This window comes from Haemorhous mexicanus, chromosome 37, assembly GCF_027477595.1.
Source record: "Haemorhous mexicanus isolate bHaeMex1 chromosome 37, bHaeMex1.pri, whole genome shotgun sequence".
In the NCBI taxonomy this organism is placed as follows: domain Eukaryota; kingdom Metazoa; phylum Chordata; class Aves; order Passeriformes; family Fringillidae; genus Haemorhous; species Haemorhous mexicanus.
The window spans coordinates 1,034,871-1,058,200 of NC_082377.1; the positions used below are offsets into that span (position 1 = coordinate 1,034,871).

General features: G+C 55.8%; 1 protein-coding gene across 1 annotated transcript in view; it reads right to left on the reverse strand.

Annotated features, from left to right (window-relative positions):
- Positions 1-23,330, reverse strand: part of DLG4 (discs large MAGUK scaffold protein 4) — a 54,694-nt gene that overhangs the window by 18,686 nt on the left and 12,678 nt on the right. Inside the window, 10 exon segments of the mRNA XM_059872590.1 lie at positions 466-642; positions 5,039-5,153; positions 6,444-6,546; positions 11,413-11,466; positions 11,468-11,512; positions 11,514-11,549; positions 11,551-11,572; positions 14,216-14,354; positions 16,534-16,678; positions 19,265-19,401. Coding sequence (XP_059728573.1) covers positions 466-642; positions 5,039-5,153; positions 6,444-6,546; positions 11,413-11,466; positions 11,468-11,512; positions 11,514-11,549; positions 11,551-11,572; positions 14,216-14,354; positions 16,534-16,678; positions 19,265-19,401 — 973 coding nt within the window.

Genomic DNA, 23,330 nt, shown 5'->3' on the forward strand with positions numbered 1-23,330 from the left:
CCCAGTACCATTAAACCCCATTGAGCCCCATTGTAACGGCTCCAAACCCACTCCCAGTATAAACCAGTACAAACCAGTGGCTCCCAGTACAAACCAGTGGCTCCCAGTACAAACCAGTGACTCCAGGGCGATTCCAGTGAGTCCCAGTGCCCTCCCAGTGCTCCTAAACCTCCTCCCAGTCCCTCCCAGTGCCCTCCCAGTGCCATTAAACCCCATTGAACCCCATTGAACCCCATTGTAACGGCTCCAAACCCACTCCCAGTATAAACCAGTACAAACCAGTGACTTCCAGTACAAACCAGTGACTCCAGGGCTATTCCAGTGAGTCCCAGTGCCCTCCCAGTCCCTCCCAGTGCCCTCCCAGTCCCTCCCAGTGCCCTCCCAGTGCCATCGAATCCCATTGTAATGGCTCCAAACCCACTCCCAGTATAAACCAGTACAAACCAGTGGCTCCCAGTGGCTCACCGGCGCTTGCTGGGCACGAAGCCGATGTCGGGGGGCTGCTGGGGGGGCAGCACCAGCCGGGCCTGCCACCACTCCTCGTCGGAGGCGTCGAGCACGTGCAGCACGTCCCCGAAGCGGAAGCTCAGGGCCTGGCTCAGGAACCCCACGTCCTTGGCCTTGTCGTAGTCAAAGAGGGCCCTGCGGTGGCATTGTCACCTTTGTCACCTCCCCGGGGTCACTGGGGACATCCCCACTCCATCCCAGTATGAACCAGTTCAGCCCAGTTCAGCCCAGTGCTCCTGGTGTCCCTCAATGTCCCCGTTCCCTCCCCACGTCCTTGGCCTTGTCATGGTCAAACAGAGCCCTGGGGTGGCATTGTCACCTTTGTCACCTTTGTCACCTGTGTCACCTCCCCTGGGTCACCCTGAGTGTCCCCCAGTCCATCCCAGTTCATCCCAGTACAGCCCAGAGCTCCTGGTGTCCTTCATTGTCCCCATTCCCTCCCCACGTCCTCGGCCTTGTCGTAGTCAAAGAGGGCCCTGTGGTGGCATTGTCACCTTTGTCACCTCCCCGGGGTCACTGGGGACATCCCAGTCCATCCCAGTTCATCCCAGTTCATCCCAGTTCAGCCCAGTGCTCCTGGTGTCCTTCAATGTCCCCGTTCCACCCCCCACGTCCTTGGCCTTGTCGTAGTCAAAGAGGGCCCTGCGGTGGCATTGTCACCTTTGTCACCTCCCCGGGGTCACTGGGGACATCCCCAGTCCATCCCAGTATGAACCAGTCCATCCCAGTTCAGCCCAGTTCAGCCCAGAGCTCCTGGTGTCCTTCAATGTCCCATTCCCTCCCCACGTCCTCGGCCTTGTCGTAGTCAAAGAGGGCCCTGCAGTGGTATTGTCACCTTTGTCACCTTTGTCACCTCCCCTGGGTCACCCCCAGTGTCCCCCAGTCCATCCCAGTATGAACCAGTTCAGCCCAGTTCAGCCCAGTTCATCCCAGAGCTCCTGGTGTCCTTCATTGTCCCCATTCCCTCCCCACGTCCTCGGCCTTGTCGTAGTCAAAGAGGGCCCTGCGATGGCATTGTCACCTTTGTCACCTTTGTCACCTCCCCTGGGGTCATCCCAGTTCATCCCAGTATGAACCAGTTCATCCCAGTTCAGCCCAGTTCAGCCCAGTGCTCCTGGTGTCCTTCATTGTCCCCATTCCCTCCCCACGTCCTTGGCCTTGTCACAGTCAAAGAGGGCCCTGCGGTGGCATTGTCACCTTTGTCACCTTTGTCACCTCCCCTGGGGTCATCCCAGTTCATCCCAGTCCATCCCAGTTCATCCCAGTTCATCCCAGTTCAGCCCAGTGCTCCTGGTGTCCTTCAATGTCCCCGTTCCACCCCCCACGTCCTTGGCCTTGTCGTAGTCAAAGAGGGCCCTGGGGGTGGCATTGTCACCTTTGTCACCTTTGTCACCTCCCCTGGGGTCACTGGGGACATCCCAGTCCATCCCAGTTCATCCCAGTTCATCCCAGTTCAGCCCAGTGCTCCTGGTGTCCTTCAATGTCCCCATTCCCTCCCCACGTCCTTGGCCTTGTCGTAGTCAAAGAGGGCCCTGCGGTGGCATTGTCACCTTTGTCACCTCCCCGGGGTCACTGGGGACATCCCCAGTCCATCCCAGTATGAACCAGTTCAGCCCAGTGCTCCTGGTGTCCTTCATTGTCCCCGTTCCCTCCCCACGTCCTTGGCCTTGTCACAGTCAAAGAGGGCCCTGGGGGTGGCATTGTCACCTTTGTCACCTTTGTCACCTCCACTGGGTCACCCTCAGTGTCCCCCAGTCCATCCCAGTCCATCCCAATATAAACCAGTTCAGCCCAGTGAGAGCCCAGAGCCGAGAGATCCCAAACATCCCAAAAATGTCCAAAATCCCCCAAAATCCCCCAAACCCCCTCGGTGTCCCCAAATGTGCCCAAATGTCCCCAAGATCCCAAATCTGAAAGAAACACCCCCAAAAATCGCCCAAAAATCCCCCAAAAAATCCCAAAAAACTCCCAAAAAAGGTCCTAAAAAATCCCAAAAAAATCCCCAAAAAAGTCCTAAAAAATCCCAAAAAAATCCCAAAAAAGTCCTAAAAAATCCCCCAAAAAATCCCAAAAGATCGCCAAAAAAGTCCTAAAAAATCCCCCAATAAAACCCCAAAAAGACCCCTAAAAAATCGCCAAAAATCCCCAAAAAATCCCAAAAAAATCCCCCCCAAAAATCCCAAAAAAGGTCCTAAAAAATCCAAAAAAAATCCCCAAAAAATCGCCAAAAATCCCTAAAAAAATCCCTAAAAAATCCCCCAAAAATCCCAAAAAAGGTCCTAAAAAATCCCAAACAAATCCCCAAAAAAAAAATCCCCAAAAAATCCCAAAAACGGTCCTAAAAAATCCAAAATAAATAAAAAAAAAAAATCCCCAAAAATCCAAAAAAAAAAAGAAAAAATCCCTCAAAAAATCCTGAAAAATCGCCAAAAATCCCTAAAAAAATCCCCCAAAAAATCCCCAAAAAATCCCAAAAAAGGTCCTAAAAAATCCCAAACAAATCCCCCCCAAAAAAAAATCCTAAAAAATCCCCAAAAAATCCCAAAAAAGGTCCTAAAAAATCCAAAATAAATCCCCAAAAAATCCCCAAAAATCCAAAAAAATAAAAAAATCCCTCAAAAAATCCTGAAAATTTCCCAAAAAATCAAAAAAAAAAAAAATCGCCAAAAAAAGTCCTAAAAGAATCAAAAAAAATCCCCAAAAATCCCCCAAAAAATCTCCAAAAAATCCCAAAAAAATCCTAAAAAATCGCCAAAAAATCCCCCAAAAAATCCCAAAAAATCCCAAAAAAATCCCCCCCAAAAAAGCCTTAAAAAACCCCCAAAATCCCCAAACCCTCAGGTGTCCCCAAATGTCCCCAAGATCCCAAATCTGAAAGAAAAACCCTCCAAAAATCTCCCCAAAAATCACCCCAAAAATCGCCAAAAATTGCAAAATTTCACCAAAAAACCCCCAAAAAAACCCCAAAAAAACCCCAAAAACCCCAAATTTCCCGAATGCCCCGAATGCCCCAGGTGTGCCCAGGTGTGCCCAGGTGTGCCCAGGTGTGCCCAGGTGTGCCCAGGTGTGCCCACCGGACGTAGAAGCCGCGTTTGGGGTCGTTGCGCAGGGAGGCGCTGCCGGAGCCGAGAGATCCCAAAAAACCCCAAAAATCCCCAAAAATCCCCAAAAATCCCCCAAAAACTCCCAAAAAACGTCCTAAAAAATCCCCAAAAAATCCCCAAAAAACGTCCTAAAAAATCCCAAAAACTCCAAAAAAAATCCCCAAAAAATCCCAAAAAATCCCTAAAAAATCTCAAAAAATTCCCAAAAAATCAAAGAAAAATCCCCAAAAAAATCCCCAAAAAATCCCTAAAAAATCGCCAAAAAATCCTAAAAAAGGTCCTAAAAATCTCAAAAAAATCCCCAAAAATTCCTAAAAAATCGCCAAAAAATCGCCAAAAAATCCCTAAAAAATCGCCAAAAAATCCTAAAAAAGGTCCTAAAAAATCCTAAAAAATCGCCAAAAAATCCCAAAAAATCCCAAAAAAAATCCTAAAAAATCGCCAAAAAATCAAAAAAAATCCCCCAAAATCCCCCAAATAATCCCCAAAAAATCCCAAAAAAAAAGCACTAAAAAAAACCCCCAAATCCCCAAACCCTCAGGTGTCCCCAAATGCCCCCAAGATCCCAAATCTGAAAGAAAAAACCCTCCAAAAATCGCCAAAAAAATCGCAAAAAATCACAAAAAAATGCGAAAAAACCCCCAAAAAACCCCAAAACCCCAAATTTCCCGAATGCCCTGAATGCCCCAGGTGTGCCCAGGTGTGCCCAGGTGTGCCCAGGTGTGCCCAGGTGTGCCCAGGTGTGCCCACCGGACGTAGAAGCCGCGTTTGGGGTCGCTGCGCAGGGAGGCGCTGCCGGAGCCGAGAGATCCCAAATATCCCAAAAAAATCCCAAAAAATCCCCAAAAATCCCCCCAAAAAGTCCCAAAAAACTCCCAAAAAACGTCCTAAAAAATCCCAAAAAAATCCCCAAAAAATCCCCAAAAAAACTCCCAAAAAAGGTCCTAAAAAATCCCCAAAAAATCCTAAAAAATCCCTAAAAAATCTCAAAAAAATCCCCAAAAAATCCCCCAAAAAATCCCCAAAAAATCCTAAAAAATCCCTAAAAAATCTCAAAAAAATCCAAAAAAATTCCTAAAAAATTGCCAAAAAATCCCCAAAAAATCCCAAAAAAATCCCAAAAAAATCCTAAAAAATCGCCAAAAATCCCTAAAAATCCCTAAAAATTCCCAAAAAAATCCCCAAAAAAAGCCCTAAAAAAAACCCCCCAAAATCCCCAGACCCTCAGGTGTCCCCAAATGCCCCCAAGATCCCAAATCTGAAAGAAAACCCCTCCAAAAATCGCCAAAAAATCGCAAAAAAATCGCAAAATTTCACCAAAAAACCCCAAAAAAACCCCAAAAACCCCAAATTTCCGAATGCCCCAGGTGTGCCCAGGTGTGCCCAGGTGTGCCCAGGTGTGCCCAGGTGTGCCCAGCTGTGCCCACCGGACGTAGAAGCCGCGTTTGGGGTCGCTGCGCAGGGAGGCGCTGCCGGAGCCGAGGCTGCTGCTCAGGAGCTGCTCCCGCAGGTCGTGGATCTTGGCCTCGAAGCGCCCGTACTCTGTGGGGATTTTGGGGTGAATTCCCGGGATTTTGGGAAATTGGGAATTTTGGGATCATTGGGACATCCAGGACATTGAGGGGGGTTGGGATTTTTGGGGATTTTTGGGGATTTTTGGGGATTTTTGGGGATTTTTGGGATATTTTGGCCTCGAAGCGCCCGTACTCTGTGAGGGGATTTTGGGGTGAATTCCCGAGATTTTGGGAAAATCGGGAATTTTGGGATCATTGGGACATCCAGGGCATTGAGGGGGTTTGGGATTTTTGGGGATTTTTGGGGATTTTTGGGGGATTTTTGGGGATTTTTGGGATATTTTGGCCTCGAAGGGCCCGTACTCTGTGGGGGATTTTGGGGTGAATTCCCGGGATTTTGGGAAAATTGGGAATTTTGGGATCATTGGGACATCCAGGGCATTGAGGGGGTTGGGGATTTTTGGGGATTTTTGGGGATTTTGGGGGATTTTTGGGGATTTTTGGGATATTTTGGCCTCGAAGCGCCCGTACTCTGTGAGGGATTTTGGGGTGAATTCCCGGGATTTTGGGAAAATCGGGAATTTTGGGATCATTGGGACATCCAGGGCATTGAGGGGGTTTGGGATTTTGGGGATTTTTGGGGATTTTTGGGGATTTTTGGGGATTTTGGCCTCGAAGCGCCCGTACTCTGTGAGGGATTTTGGGGTGAATTCCCGGGATTTTGGGAAAATTGGGAATTTTGGGGGGTTTGGGATCAAGGAGGGGGTTGGGGACCCTTGGGGACACCCTTGGGGACATTGGGGACATTCCCAGTGTCACCTTCGGGCCGGTCCTGGGCCATGATGGTCCCTGGGGACACCCTGGGGACCCTTGGGGACATTTGGTGACCCTTGGAGACCCTTGGGGACAATATTGACATTGGGGACATTCCCAGTGTCACCTTCAGGCCAGTACTGGGCCACGATGGTCACTGGGGACACCCTGGGGACACTCTGGGGACATTTGGTGACCCTTGGTGACATTTGGGGACATTGGGGACAGGGCTGTCACCTTCAGGCCGGTACTGGGCCATGATGGTCACTGGGGACACCCTTGGGGACCCCTGGGGACATTTGGGGACATTCCCAGTGTCACCTTTGGGCCGGTACTGGGCCACGATGGTCACTGGGGACACCCTTGGGGACATTTGGGGACATTGGGGACAGGGCTGTCACCTTCGGGCCGGTACTGGGCCACGATGGTCACTGGGGACACCCTGGGGACACCCTTGGGGACCCTTGGGGACATTGGGGACCCTTGGGGACATTCCCAGTGTCACCTTCGGGCCGGTACTGGGCCACGATGGTCACCGACTGGCCGGCGTTCTTGAGGGCCAGCGCCGCCTGCTCGTGGGTGGCCCCGCGCAGATCGACCCCGTTCACCTGCGGGGACACCAGGGACAGCTGGGGACAGCTGGGGACACGCGGAGGTGGCACTCGGGGACGGGGGAAAATTGGGGAAAAATGGGGAAAAATGGGGAAAAAAGGGGAAAAAATGGGGAAAAATTGGGAAAAATGGGGGGAAAAAAGGAGATTTGGGGACACTTGGAGACACTTGGTGACACCAGGGACAGCTGGGGACAGCTGGGGACATGCAGAGGTGGCACTCGAGGACAGGGACGGGGGAAAATGGGGAAAAATGGGGAAAATTGGGGAAAAATGGGGGAAAAAATGGGGGAAAAAAGGGGGAAATGGGGAAAAAAGGAGATTTGGGGACACTTGGGGACACTTGGGGACACCAGGGACAGGTGGGGACAGCTGGGGACACGCGGAGGTGGCACTCGAGGACAGGGACGGGGAAAAATGGGGAAAAATGGGGGAAATTGGGAAAAATGGGAAAAAATGGGGAAAAATTGGGAAAAATGGGGGGAAAAAAGGAGATTTGGGGACACTTGGGGACACTTGGGGACACCTGGGGACACCAGGGACAGGTGGGGACAGCTGGGGACACGCGGAAGGTGGCACTTGGGGACAAGGACGGTGCAGGGAAATGGGGGAAAATGGGGAAAATTGGGGGGAAAAAAGGAGATTTGGGGACACTTGGGGACACTTGGGGACACTTGGGGACACCAGGGACAGCTGGGGACAGCTGGGGACACGCGGAGGGTGGCACTCGGGGACAGGGGAAAATTGGGGAAAATGGGAAAAAATGGGGAAAAATTGGGGGAAAATGGGGAAAATTGGGGGGGAAAAAGGAGATTTGGGGACATTTGGGGACACTTGGGGACACCAGGGACAGGTGGGGACATTTGGAGGTGGCACTTGGGGACGGGGATGGTGCAGGGAAATGGGGGAAAATGGGGAAAAATGGGGAAATGGGGAAAAAATGGGGAAAATGGGGAAAATAAGAAGAAAAATGGGGAAAAATGAAGAAAAATGGGGAAAAAAGGAGATTTGGGGACATTAGGGGACATTTGGGGACACATAGAGGTGGCACTCGGGGACGGGGATGGTGCAGGGAAATGGGGGAAAAATGGGGGAAAATGGGGAAAAAAGGAAAAAATGGGGAAAAATGGGAAAAAATGGGGGGAAAAAAGGAGATTTGGGGACACTTGGGGACACTTGGGGACACCAGGGACAGGTGGGGACATTTGGAGGTGGCACTTGGGGACAGGGACAGTGCAGAGAAATGGGGAAAAATGGGAAAAAATGGGGAAAATGGGGAAAATGGGGAAAAAATGAAGAAAAATGGGGAAAAAAGGAGATTTGGGGACATTTGGGGACATTTGGGGACACGCGGAGGTGGCACTTGGGGACGGGGACGGGGGAAAATGGGGGAAAAATGGGGAAAAAATGGGAAAATTGGGGAAAAATGGGAAAAAATGGGGAAAAAATGGGGAAAATGGGGAAATAATGAAGAAAAATGGGGAAAAATGACATTTGGGGACATTTGGGGACACACAGAGGTGGCACTCGGGGACGGGGATGGTGCAGGGAAATGGGGGAAAATGGGGGAAAATGGGGGAAAAATGGGGAAAAATGGGGAAAAAAAGAAGAAAAATGGGGAAAATGACATTTGGGGACATTTGGGGACATTTGGGGACAGGTGGGGACATGCAGAGGTGGCACTTGGGGACGGTGCAGGGAAATGGGGGAAAATGGGGAAAAATGGGGAAAAAATGGGGAAAATAAGAAAAATGGGGAAAAAATGAAGAAAAATGGGGAAAAAAGGAGATTTGGGGACATTTGGGGACATTTAGGGACACTTGGGACAGGTGGGGACACGCGGAGGTGGCACTTGGGGACGGGGACGGGGGAAAATGGGGAAAAATGGGGAAAATGGGGGAAAAAATGGGGAAAAAAGGGGAAAAAATGGGGGGGAAATGGGGAAAATTGGGGGGAAAAAGGAGATTTGGGGACACTTGGAGACACTTGGGGACACCAGGGACAGGTGGGGACAGCTGGGGACACGCGGAGGTGGCACTTGGGGACGAGGACGGGGGAAAATGGGGAAAAATGGGGAAAATTGGGAAAAATGGGGGAAAATGGGGGAAAATGGGGAAAAATGGGGAAAAAATGGGGAAAATGGGGAAAAAAAGAAGAAAAATGGGGGAAAATGACATTTGGGGACATTTGGGGACACACAGAGGTGGCACTCAGGGACAGGAATGGTGCAGGGAAATGGGGAAAATGGGGAAAAATGGGAAAAAATGGGAGAAAATGGGGGAAAAGGGGAAAAATGGGGGGGAAAAAGGAGATTTGGGGACACTTGGGGACACTTGGTGACACCAGGGACAGCTGGGGACAGCTGGGGACACGCGGAGGTGGCACTCAAGGATGGGGATGGTGCAGGGAAATGGGGAAAAATGGGAAAAAATGGGAAAAAAAGGGGAAAAAATGGGGGAAAATGGGGAAAAATGGGGGGAAAAAAGGAGATTTGGGGACACTTGGGGACACCAGGGACAGGTGGGGACAGGTGGGGACAGCTGGGGACACGCGGAGGTGGCAGGGGCACTGGGGACGGGGATGGTGCAGGGAAATGGGGAAAAATGGGAAAAAATGGGGAAAAAATGGGGAAAAATGGGAAAAAATGGGGAAAAAAAAGAAGAAAAATGGGGAAAATGACATTTGGGGACATTTGGGGGACATTTGGGGACATTTGGGGACATTTGGGGACATGCAGAGGTGGCACTCAGAGAGGGTGCAGGGAAATGGGGGAAAATGGGGGAAAAATGGGGAAAATAAGAAGAAAAATGGGGAAAATTGAAGAAAAATGGGGGGAAAAGGAGATTTGGGGACATTTGGGGACATTTAGGGACACTTGGGACAGGTGGGGACACGCGGAGGTGGCACTTGGGGACGGGGACGGGGGAAAATGGGGGAAAAATGGGGAAAAAATGGGGAAATTGGGGAAAAATGAAGAAAAATGGGGAAAAAATGAAGAAAAATGGGGGAAAAGGAGATTTGGGGACATTTGGGGACATTTGGGGACACTTGGGACAGGTGGTGGCACTTGGGGACAAGGTTGGTACGGGGGAAATGGGGGAAAATGGGGAAAAATGGGACAAAAATGGGGAAAAATGGGAAAAAATGGGGAAAAAAAGGAGAAAAATGGGGAAAAAAGGAGATTTGGGGACATTTGGGGACATTTAGGAACACTTGGGACAGGTGGTGGCACTTGGGGACAAGGTTGGTACGGGGGAAATGGGGGAAAATGGGGAAAAATGGGACAAAAATGGGGAAAAAATGGGAAAAAATGGGGAAAAAAGGGGGGAAAATGGGGAAAAAAGGGGAAAAAAGGGGAAAAAAGGAGATTTGGGGACATTTGGGGACATTTAGGGACACTTGGGACAGGTGGTGGCACTTGGGGACAAGGTTGGTACGGGGGAAATGGGGGAAAATGGGGAAAAATGGGACAAAAATGGGGAAAAATGGGAAAAAATGGGGAAAAAAGGGGAAAAAAGGAGATTTGGGGACACTTGGGGACATTTGGGGACACGGGGAAGACAGCTAGGAGAGGTGGTGGCACTTAGGGACACTTGGGGACAAGTTTGGTCCGGGGGGAATGGGGGGAAAATGGGGAAAAAAAGAGGGAAAAAGGGGAAGAATTGAGAAAAGGTGAGGATGATGATGGTGGTGACAAAAAAAACCCCAAAAAAACCCCAAAAATGGCCAAAGTGCCACCCCAGGTGTCCCCAAGGGTGTCACCAGTGGGAGGGGACACTCTGGGGACACCAGGGATGATCTCAGAGCCCTTCCCAAGGTGAGGATGATGATGGTAGAGACCAAAAAACCCCAAAAAAACTCCAAAAAACTCCAAAAAAAACCCCAAAAAAACCCCAAAAATGGCCAAAGTGCCACCCCAGGTGTCCCCAAGGGTGTCACCAGTGGGAGGGGACACTCTGGGGACACCAGGGATGATCTCAGAGCCCTTCCCAAGGTGAGGATGATGATGGTAGAGACCAAAAAACCCCAAAAAAACTCCAAAAAACTCCAAAAAAAACCCCAAAAAAACCCCAAAAATGGCCAAAGTGCCACCCCAGGTGTCCCCAAGGGTGTCACCAGTGGGAGGGGACACTCTGGGGACACCAGGGATGATCTCAGAGCCCTTCCCAAGGTGAGGATGATGATGGTAGAGACCAAAAAACCCCAAAAAAACTCCAAAAAACTCCAAAAAAAACCCCAAAAAAACCCCAAAAATGGCCAAAGTGCCACCCCAGGTGTCCCCAAGGGTGTCACCAGTGGGAGGGGACACTCTGGGGACACCAGGGATGATCTCAGAGCCCTTCCCAAGGTGAGGATGATGATGGTAGAGACCAAAAAACCCCAAAAAAACCCAAAAACCCCCAAAAACCGCCCAAACCGCCCCGTTCCGCCGCCACCCCAGGTGTCCCCAAGTGCCACCAGGTGTCCCCAAGGGTGTCACCAGTGGGAGGGGACACCAGGGATGATCTCAGAGCCCTTCCCAAGGTGAGGATGATGATGGTAGAGACCAAAAAACCCCAAAAAACCCCAAAAAACTCCACAAAAAACCCCAAAAATGGCCAAAGTGCCACCCCAGGTGTCCCCAAGTCCCCAAGTGCCACCCCAGGTGTCCCCAAGGGTGTCACCAGTGGGAGGGGACACTCTGGGGACACCAGGGATGATCTCAGAGCCCTTCCCAAGGTGAGGATGATGATGGTAGAGACCAAAAAACCCCAAAAAACCCCAAAAAACCCCAAAAATCGCCCAAACCGCCCCGTTCCGCCGCCACCGCAGGTGTCCCCAGGTGTCCCCAGGGGTGTCCCCGGTGTCCCCAAGGCCACCCACCGAGAGGATCTGGTCGCCCTTGCGCAGCTCCCCGCTGAGGTCGGCCGGGCCCCCCCGCCAGGATGAAGGAGATGAAGATCCCCTCGCCGTCCTCGCCCCCCCACGATGTTGAAGCCCAGCCCGGTGGAGCCGCGCGGGGATCACGATGCGCCGGGGGTCCCTGGGGACATTGGGGACATTGGGGACATTGGGGGGATTGGGGACACTGGGGACATTGGGGGCACTGGGGACACTGGGGGATTGGGGACACTTGAGGGCATTGGGGACACTGGGGACATTTGGGGGATTGGGGACACTTGAGGGCATTGGGGACATTGGGGACACTGGGGGGATTGGGGACACTGGGGGGATTGGGGACACTTGAGGGCATTGGGGACATTGGGGACATTTGGGGGATTGGGGACACTTGAGGGCATTGGGGACATTGGGGACACTGGGGGGATTGGGGACACTTGAGGGCATTGGGGACATTGGGGACATTTGGGGGATTGGGGACACTTGAGGGCATTGGGGACATTGGGGACACTGGGGGGATTGGGGACACTTGAGGGCATTGGGGACATTGGGGACATTTGGGGGATTGGGGACACTTGAGGGCATTGGGGACATTGGGGACATTGGGGGGATTGGGGACATTGGGGACATTGGGGACACTGGGGGGATTGGGGACATTTGGGGGATTGGGGGCATTGGGGACATTGGGGACATTGGGGACATTGGGGTGACACCCCCGGTGGAGCCGCGCGGGATCACGATGCGCCGCGGGTCCCTGGGGACATTGGGGACATTGGGGACATTGGGGGGATTGGGGACACTGGGGGGATTGGGGACACTTGGGGGGATTGGGGACATTGGGGGGATTGGGGACATTGGGGACATTGGGGGACACTTGAGGGGATTGGGGACATTGGGGACACTGGGGACACTTGAGGGGATTGGGGACATTGGGGACATTGGGGACACTTGAGGGGATTGGGGACATTGGGGACATTGGGGACACTGGGGACATTTGGGGACACTGGGGGGATTGGGGACACTTGAGGGGATTGGGAACACTGGGGACATTGGGGGCGTTGGGGACACTGGGGACATTTGGGGACACTGGGGGGATTGGGGACATTGGGGGGATTGGGGACATTGGGGTGACACCCCCGGTGGAGCCGTGCGGGATCACGATGCGCCGCGGGTCCCTGGGGACATTGGGGACATTTGGGGGGATTGGGGACATTGGGGGGATTGGGGACATTGGGGACATTGGGGACACTTGGGACATTTGGGGACACTGGGGGCGTTGGGGACATTGGGGGGATTGGGGACATTGGGGACATTGGGGACACTTGAGGGGATTGGGGACACTGGGGACATTGGGGGGATTGGGGACATTTGGGGGCGTTGGGGGGATTGGGGACACTGGGGGGATTGGGGACATTGGGGACATTGGGGGGATTGGGGGGATTGGGGACATTGGGGTGACACCCCCGGTGGAGCCGCGCGGGATCACGATGCGCCGCGGGTCCCTGGGGACATTGGGGACATTGGGGACATTGGGGGGATTGGGGACACTTGGGGGGATTGGGGACATTGGGGGGATTGGGGACAGCTTGGGGACATTGGGGACACTGGGGACTCTTGGAGGGTTGAGGACACTGGGGACCCTGAGTGACCCCTTGAGGACATCAGTGACACCTTGGGGACATTGGGGACACTGGGGACAGACCTGGGGACGTCGTCGTCGGGCAGCAGCTCCTTGGGGCCGGGCGAGAAGGGATTGGGGACACCCCTGAGTGACCCTTGGGGATATCAGTGACCCTTGGGGACATTGGGGACCTTGGGGACAGACCTGGGGACGTCGTCGTCGGGCAGCAGCTCCTTGGGGCCAGGTGAGAAGGGACTTGGGGACACCCCTGAGTGACCCTTGGGGACCCTGAGTGACCCCTTGAGGACATCAGTGACACCTTGGGGACATCGGGGACACCTTGGGGACACTGGGGACAGACCTGGGGACGTCGTCGTCGGGCAGCAGCTCCTTGGGGCCGGGCGAGAAGGGATTGGGGACACCCCTGAGTGACCCTTGGGGACCCTGAGTGACCCTTGGGGACATCAGTGACACCTTGGGGACCTTGGGGACACCTTGGGGACAGACCTGGGGACGTCGTCGTCGGGCAGCAGCTCCTTGGGGCCGGGCGAGAAGGGACTTGGGGACACCCCTGAGTGACCCTTGGGGACCCTGAGTGACCCTTGGGGACCCTGAGTGACACCTTGGGGACATTGGGGACCTTGGGGACAGACCTGGGGACGTCGTCGTCGGGCAGCAGCTCCTTGGGGCCAGGTGAGAAGGGACTTGGGGACACCCCTGAGTGACCCTTGGGGACCCTGAGTGACCCTTGGGGACATCAGTGACACCTTGGGGACCCTGAGTGACCCTTGGGGACCCTGAGTGACCCCTGGGGACATCAGTGACCCTTGGGGACATTGGGGACAGACCTGGGGACGTCGTCGTCGGGCAGCAGCTCCTTGGGGCCGGGCGAGAAGGGACTTGGGGACACCCCTGAGTGACCCTGAGTGACCCTTGGGGACATCAGTGACACCTTGGGGACATCAGTGACCCTTGGGGACACTGGGGACAGACCTGGGGACGTCGTCGTCGGGCAGCAGCTCCTTGGGGCCGGGCGAGAAGGGATTGGGGACACCCCTGAGTGACCCTGAGTGACCCTGAGTGACCCTGAGTGACCCCTGGGGACCCTGAGTGACCCTTGGGGACATCAGTGACACCTTGGGGACCTTGGTGACCTTGGGGACAGACCTGGGGACGTCGTCGTCGGGCAGCAGCTCCTTGGGGCCGGGCGAGAAGCGCCGCGGGGACGTCGGGGTCAGCGCCGGGGGGAACTCGGGGCCCAGGAAGCTCTGGGGGGGCAGCTCCGAGTCCAGGTGGGCCGAGTAGGCTGGGGACAGTTGGGGACATCAGGGGACATCAGGGGACATCGGGGGACGTCGGGGACACGGCGGGGTGTCAGAGGAATGGAGGATGTTGGGGACATTGGGGACATCGGGGACATTGGGGATAGGGGGCTGGGGGAGGGGCAGGTCTGGGTTTGGGGGGGTGGGGAGCTTGGGGACATCAGGGGACATCAGGGGACATCAGGGGACATTGGGGACACGGCGGGGTGTCAGAGGAATGCAGGACGTTGGGGACATTGGGGACATCGGGGACATTGGGGACATTGGGGATAGGGGGTGGGGGAGGGGCAGGTCTGGGTTTGGGGGGGTGGGGAGGTTGGGGACAGTTGGGGACATCAGGGGACATCAGGGGACATCGGGGACACGGTGGGATGTCAGAGGAATGCAGGACGTTGGGGACATTGGGGACATCGGGGATAGGGGGCTGGGGGAGGGGCAGGTCTGGGTTTGGGGGGGTGGGGAGGTTGGGGACAGTTGGGGACATCAGGGGACATCGGGGGACATTGGGGACACGGTGGGGTGTCAGAGGAATGCAGGACGTTGGGGACATCGGGGACATTGGGGACATTGGGGACATCGGGGACATTGGGGATAGGGGGCTGGGGGAGGGGCAAGTCTGAGTTTGGGGGGGTGGGGAGGTTGGGGACAGTTGGGGACATCAGGGGACATCGGGGGACATTTGGGGACAATGAGGAGATTTAGGACATTCAGGGTAAAGGGACACAAAGGGACATTTGGGGACATGGGACAAGGACAGGGACACAAGGACAGGGGGGTCCCACCAATCATGACCCTCCCCAAATCCCCCCGATGTCCCCAACCCCCCAATGTCCCCAACCCCCCCAATGTCCCCAATGTCCCCAGTGTCCCCAAGGTCCCCAGTGTCCCCAAGGTCCCCAACCCCCGAATGTCCCCAAGCCCCTCAATGTCCCCAATGTCCCCAGTGTCCCCAATGTCCTCAATCCCCCCAATATCCCCAGTGTCCCCAGGTGACCCCAGGTGTCCCCAATGTCCCCAACCACCCCAGTGTCCCCAATGTTCCAAATGTCCCCATGTCCCCAACCCCCTCAGTGTCCCAAATGTCCTCAATCCCCCCAATGTCCCCAGCATCCCCAATGTCCCCAACCACCCTCAATGTCCCCAATGTCCCCAAACCCCCAGTGTCCCCAATGTCCCCAACCACCCTCAATGTCCCCAATGTCCCCAGCATCCCCAATGTCCCCAACCACCCTCAATGTCCCAGTTGTCCCCAGTGTCCCCAATGTCCCCCATGTCCCCAGTGTCCCCAGTGTCCCCAATGTCCCCAACCACCCTCAATGTCCCCAATGTCGCCAACGTCCCCAATCCCCCCAATGTCCCCAGTGTCCCCCGTGTCCCCAATGTCCCCAGTGTCCCCAATGTTCCCAATGTCCCCAGTGTCCCCAGTGTCCCCAGTGTCCCCAGGTGTGGCACTCACAGCCGGTGACGTCGGGGGGCCCGTAGGTGTCCCCAAGGCCGGGCACGGCGGCCTTGGCCACGCGCAGGTACACCACGTCGTAGGTGTCCCCAATGTCCCCAATGTCCCCAGTGTCCCCAGTGTCCCCAGTGTCCCCAAAGTCCCCAATGTCCCCAATGTCCCCAATGTCCCCAATGTCCCCAGTGTCCCCAGTGTCCCCAAAGTCCCCAATGTCCCCAGTGTCCCCAGTGTCCCCAATGTCCCCAGTGTCCCCAGTGTCCCCAAAGTCCCCAGTGTCCCCAATGTCCCCAATATCCCCAATATCCCCAATGTCCTCAGTGTCCCCAATGTCCCCAATCCCCTCAATGTCCCCGATGTCCCCAATGTCCCTAATGTCCCCAATATCCCCAATGTCCTCAATGTCCCAGTTGTCCCCAGTGTCCCCAATGTCCCCAATCCCCCCAATATCCCCAGTCCCCCCAGTGTCCCCAGTGTCCCCAATGTCCCCAGTGTCCCCAATGTCCCCAGTGTCCCCAGTGTCCCCAATGTCCCCAGTGTCCCCAGGTGTGGCACTCACAGCCGGTGACGTCGGGGGGCCCGTAGGTGTCCCCAAGGCCGGGCACGGTGGCCTTGGCCACGCGCAGGTACACCACGTCGTAGGTGTCCCCAATGTCCCCCGTGTCCCCAGTGTCCCCAGTGTCCCCAGTGTCCCCAGGTGTGGCACTCACAGCCGGTGACGTCGGGGGGCCCGTAGGTGTCCCCGAGGCCGGGCACGGTGGCCTTGGCCACGCGCAGGTACACCACGTCGTAGGTGTTCTTCAGCGCCGCCACCGCGTCCTCGTGCATGACGTCCTCCAGGCTGACGTTGTTCACCTGGGGACATCGTCGGGGACGTTGGGGACATCAGGGACATCGGGGACATTGGGGACATTGGGGACATCGGGGACATTGGGGACATTGGGGGGGCTTGGGACATTGGGGACATCGGGGACATTGGGGACATTGGGGACACTGGGGGGTTTGGGACATCGGGGACATTGGGGACATTGGGGACATTGGGGACATGGGGGACATTGAGGACATCCAGGACATTGGGGACATTGGGGACATGGGGACATTGAGGACATTGGGGACATTGGGGGGTTTGGGACATTTGGGGGGGTTGGGGACATTGAGGACATTGGGGACATTGGGAACATTTGGGGGGATTGGGGACACTTGAGGGCATTGGGGACATCGGGGACACTGGGGACACTGGGGACATTTGGGGATGTTGGGGACATTGAGGACATTGGGGACATTTGGGACACTGGGGACATCGGGGACATTGGGGACATTGAGGACATTGGGGACACCTGGGACATTGGGGACATTGAGGACATTGAAGACATTGGGGGGGGTTTGGGACATTGGGACATCGGGAACATCGGGGACACTGGGGACACTGGGGACACTGTGGGGGTTTGGGACATTGGGCGGCATTGGGGACATTGGGGACATCAGGACCAGGGGATTGGGGGACACACGGACACAGGGAAGGGACATGGGGACAGCAGTGCCACCACCCCACCCCGGCCACCCCCCAATGTCCCCAAAGTCCCAAATCCCCCCAATGTCCCCAACCCCTGGATGTCCCCAATGTCCCCAACCCCCCAGATGTCCCCAATGTCCCCAATCCCCTATTAACCTCTGATGTCCCCAACCCCCCAGATGTCCCCAATGACCCCAACCCCCCAGATGTCCCCAATGTCCCCAGTGTCCCCAATCACCCCATTAACCCCTGCTGTTCCCAATGTCCCCACCCCCCTGGATGTCCCCAACCCCTTCAATGTCCCCAAACCCCTATCAACCCCTGATGTCCCCACCCCCCGGGATGTCCCCAATGTCCCCAACCCCCTAATGTGTCCCTGCTGTCCACAGCCCCCAGTGTACCCAATGTCCCCACCCCCCTGAATGTCCCCAGATGTCCCCACCCCCAGATGTCCCCCGCTGTCCCCGCTGTCCCCACCCCCTGGATGTCCCTAATGTCCCCAACTCCCCCAATGTCCCCAACCCCCAGGCTGTCCCCGCTGTCCCCACCCCCCACATGTCCCCAGATGTCTCCGGATGTCCCCACTGTCCCCGCTGTCCCCAGATGTCCCCACCCCCCAGATGTCCCCAGATGTCCCCGGATGTCCCCACTGTCCCCGCTGTCCCCACCCCCCAGATGTCCCCAGATGTCCCCGCTGTCCCCACCCCCGGATGTCCCCAGATGTCTCCAACTCCCCCAATGTCTCCAACCCCCGGATGTCCCCAGATGTCCCCACCCCCCGGTGTCCCCAGATGTCCCCGCTGTCCCCACCCCCAGATGTCCCCCGCTGTCCCCACCCCCCGGTGTCCCCCAGTGTCCCCACTGTCCCCACCCCCTGGATGTCCCCAGATGTCCCCAACTCCCCCAATGTCCCCAACCCCCAGGCTGTCCCCGCTATCCCCACCTCCCGGATGTCCCCGCTGTCCCCACTGTCCCCACCCCCTGGGTGTCCCCGCTGTCCCCACCCCCCGCTGTCCCCAGATGTCCCCACTGTCCCGGGTGTCCCTACCCCCCCAGATGTCCCCGGTGTCCCCAGATGTCCCCAACCCCCCGGATGTCCCCGCTGTCCCCGCTGTCCCCAGCCCCTGGATGTCCCCAGATGTCCCCAACTCCCCCAATGTCCCCACCCCGTGCTGTCCCCGCTGTCCCCTGGATGTCCCCGCTGTCCCCACCCCCCCCGCTGTCCCCTCTGTCCCCGCTGTCCCCACCCCCCGGGTGTACCCCGGTGTCCCCGCTGTCCCCAGAGGTCCCCACCCCCCGCTGTCCCCGCTATCCCCAGCCCCCCAGATGTCCCCGCTGTCCCCACCCCCCAGATGTCCCCACCCCCCAGATGTCCCCAGATGTCCCCAGTGTCCCCACCCCCCAGATGTCCCCAGATGTCCCCGCTGTCCCCGCTGTCCCCAGATGTCCCCACCCACCGGGTGTCCCCCGGTGTCCCCGCTGTCCCCACCCTCCAGATGTCCCCGCTGTCCCCACCCCCTGGATGTCCCTAATGTCCCCAACTCCCCCAATGTCCCCAACCCCCCAGATGTCCCCGCTATCCCCAGATGTCCCCGCTGTCCCCAGATGTCCCCACCCCCCAGATGTGCCCGCTGTCCCCACCCCCCGGATGTCCCCAGATGTCCCAGATGTCCCCACCCCCCAGATGTCCCCAGATGTCCCCACCCCCCAGATGTCCTCAGATGTCCCCAGATGTCCCCGCTGTCCCCGCTGTCCCCAGATGTCCCCAGATGTCCCCGGTGTCCCCGCTATCCCCAGATGTCCCCGGATGTCCCCCGCTGTCCCCACCCCCGCTGTCCCCGCTGTCCCCACCCCCCGGATGTCCCCGCTGTCCCCAGATGTCCCCACCCCCCAGATGTCCCCAGATGTCCCCGGTGTCCCCAACTCACGGCCAGGATCTTGTCCCCGACCTGCAGCCGCCCGTCCTTGTGCGCCGCCCCCCCCTCGATGACCTTGGTGACGTAGATGCTGTTGTCCCCCGGGATGTGCTGGTTGCCCACGCCCCCCGCGATGCTGAACCCCAGACCTGCCCGGGGGACAGCGGTGTCACCTCCCCCCCACTGTCACCCCCCCCCCCCCCGGTGTCACCTCTGTCACCCTTGTCACCTCTGTCACCTCTGTCACCTCTGTTTTGTTGTTGTTCCCTCCTTGTCACCTCCCCTTTGTCACCTCCCCTTTGTCACCTTTCATTGTCACCCCCCCATTGTCACCTCCACATTGTCACCGGTGTCACCTCCCCCCCACTGTCACCACCCCCCCGGTGTCACCTTGGTCACCTTTGTCATCTTTGTCACCTCTGTCACCCCCGTTGTGTTGTTGTTCCCTCCTTGTCACCTCCCCTTTGTCACCTCCACATTGTCACCTCCACATTGTCACCGGTGTCACCTCCCCCCCACTGTCACCACCCCCCCGTGGTGTCACCTCTGTCACCTCTGTCACCCTTGTCACCTCTGCCACCTCTGTCACCTCTGTCACCCCTGTTTTGTTGTTGTTCCCTCCTTGTCACCTCCCCTTTGTCACCTTTCATTGTCACCGGTGTCACCTCCTCCCCACTGTCACCCCCCCGGTGTCACCTCTGTCACCTTTGTCACCTTTGTCACCTCTGTTTTGTTGTTGTTCCCTCCTTGTCACCTCCCCTTTGTCACCTCCACATTGTCACCTCCCCTTTGTCACCTTTCATTGTCACCGGTGTCACCTCCCCCCCACTGTCACCCCCCTCGGTGTCACCTCTGTCACCCTTGTCACATCTGTCACCTCTGTCACCCCTGTTTTGTTGTTGTTCCCTCCTTGTCACCTCCCCTTTGTCACCTCCCCTTTGTCACCTCCCCATTGTCACCTCCACATTGTCACCGGTGTCACCTCCCCCCCACTGTCACCCCCCGTGGTGTCACCTCTGTCACCCTTGTCACCTCACCCTTGTCACCTCTGTCACCCTCCTTTTGTTGTTCCCTCCTTGTCACCTCCCCTTTGTCACCTCCACATTGTCACCTCCCCTTTGTCACCTTTCATTGTCACCGGTGTCACCTCCCCCCCACTGTCACCACCCCCCCGGTGTCACCTTGGTCACCTTTGTCATCTTTGTCACCTTTGTCACCCCCATTGTGTTGTTGTTCCCTCCTTGTCACCTCCCCTTTGTCACCTTTCATTGTCACCGGTGTCACCTCCCCCCCACTGTCACCCCCCGTGGTGTCACCTCTGTGACCCTTGTCACCTCGGTCACCCTTGTCACCTCTGCCACCCCTGTCACCTCTGTCACCTCTGTCACCCTCCTTTTGTTGTTGTTCGCTCCTTGTCACCTCCCCTTTGTCACCTCCACATTGTCACCTCCCCTTTGTCACCTTTCATTGTCACCGGTGTCACCTCCCACCCACTGTCACCCCCCCGTGTCACCTCTGTCACCCTCCTTTTGTTGTTGTTCCCTCCTTGTCACCTCCCCTTTGTCACCTCCCCCACCTTAACCCCCTCCATTGTCACCTCCCATTGTCACCGGTGTCACCTCCCCCCCACTGTCACCCCCCCCGGTGTCACCTCTGTCACCCTTGTCACCTCTGTCACCTCTGTCACCTCTGTCACCCTCCTTTTGTTGTTCCCTCCTTGTCACCTCCCCTTTGTCACCTCCCCTTTGTCACCCCCCCATTGTCACCGGTGTCACCTCCCCCCCACTGTCACCCCCCCCCGGTGTCACCTCTGTCACCTCTGTCACCTTTGTCACCCTTGTCACCTTTGTCACCCTCCTTTTGTTGTTGTTCCCTCCTTGTCACCCCCCCATTGTCACCTCCACATTGTCACCGGTGTCACCTCCCCCCCACTGTCACCCCCCCGTGGTGTCACCTCCCCCCCACTGTCACCACCCCCCCGTGGGGTCACCTCTGTCACCCTTGTCACCTCTGTCACACTCCTTTTGTTGTTCCTTCCTTGTCACCTCCCCTTTGTCACCTTTCATTGTCACCGGTGTCACCTCCCCCCCACTGTCACCCCCCCGTGGTGTCATGTCTGTCACCTGTGTCACCTTTGTCACCCTCGTTTTGTTGTTGTTGTCACCTCCCATTGTCACCTCCCCCCCATTGTCCCCTGAGTCACCTCCCATCGTCACCTGTGTCACCTCCTCATTGTCACCTCCCATTGTCACCTCTGCCGTTGTCACCGGTGTCACCTCCTCCCCAGTGTCACCTGTGTCACCTCTCATTGCCACCTTTCATTGTCACCTGTGTCACTTGTGTCACCTTCCCATTGTCCCCTGTGTCCCCCCATTGTCCCCTGTGTCCCCCCATTGTCACCTGTGTCCCCTGTGTCACCTCCCCATTGTCACCTGTGTCACCTTTTCATTGTCACCTCCCCCCATTGTCCCCTGTGTCCCCCCATTGTCACCTGTGTCCCCTGTGTCACCTCCCCATTGTCACCTGTGTCACCTTTTCATTGTCACCTCCCCCCATTGTCACCTGTGTCCCCTGTGTCACCTTTTCATTGTCCCCTGTGTCACCTCCCCATTGTCACCTGTGTCCCCTGTGTCACCTTTTCATTGTCCCCTGTGTCACCTCCCCATTGTCACCTGTGTCCCCTGTGTCACTTTTCATTGTCACCTCCCCCTCTGTCCCCCCGGGAGGTCCCCAAATGTCCCCAAATTTGGGGCTCCTGGGGTGAATTTGGGGAATTTTGGGGTTCCCGGGAGGATTTTGGGCTGGAGTTTGGAGATTTTGGGCTGGATTTTAGGGTGGATTTTGGGCTGGATTTTGGAGATTTTGGGTGGATTTTAGGGTGGATTTTGGAGATTTTGGGGTGAATTTGGAGATTTTGGGGTGGATTTTGAGGTGGATTTTGGAGATTTTGGGGTGGATTTTGGGGTGGATTTTGGAGATTTTGGGCTGGATTTTGGGGTGGATTTTGGAGATTTTGGGCTGGATTTTGGGGTGGATTTTGGGGTGGATTTTGGACATTTTGGGCTGGATTTTGGGGTGGATTTTGAGGTGGATTTTGGAGATTTTGGGGTGGATTTTGGGCTGGATTTTGGAGATTTTGGGGCTGGATTTTGGGGTGGATTTTGGGGTGGATTTTGGGGTGGATTTTGGGGTGGATTTTGGGGTGGAATTTGGAAATTTAGGGCTGGATTTTGGGGTGGATTTTGGGGTGGATTTTGGACATTTTGGGCTGGATTTTGGGCTGGATTTTTGAGATTTTGGGGTGGATTTTGGAGATTTTGGGCTGGATTTTGGAGATTTTGGGGTGGAATTTGGGGTGGGTTTTAGGATGGATTTTGGGCTGGATTTTGGGGTGAATTTGGAAATTTTGGGCTGGATTTTGGGGTGGATTTTGGGCTGGATTTTGGAAATTTTGGGAAATTTTGGGGTGGATTTTGGAAATTTTGGGCTGGATTTTGGGGTGGTTTTTGGGGTGGTTTTTGGAAATTTTGGGCTGGATTTTGGGGTGGATTTTGGGCTGGATTTTAGGGTGGATTTTGGAGATTTTGGGGTGGATTTTGGGGTGGATTTTAGTGTAGATTTTGGAGATTTTGGGCTGGATTTTGGAGATTTTGGGTTGGATTTTGGAAATTTTGGGCTGGATTTTTGGGCTGGATTTTGGGTGGATTTTGGGCTGGATTTTGGAAATTTTGGGCTGGATTTTGGTGATTTTTGGTGTGGTTTTTGAGAATTTTGGGCTGGATTTTGGGGTGGATTTTGGGCTGGATTTTGGGGTGGATTTTGGGCTGGATTTTGGACATTTTTGGGTGGATTTTGGGCTGGATTCTGGACATTTTGGGCTGGATTTTGGAGATTTTGGGGCTGGATTTTGGAGATTTTGGGTGGATTTTGGGTGGATTTTGGGCTGGATTTTGGGCTGGATTTTGGGCTGGATTTTGGACATTCTGGGGTGGATTTTGGGGTGGATTTTGACCTTCCCAGGATGATTTTTGGGCTGGATTTTGGGCATTTCAAGCTGGATTTGGGGGATTTTGGGGTT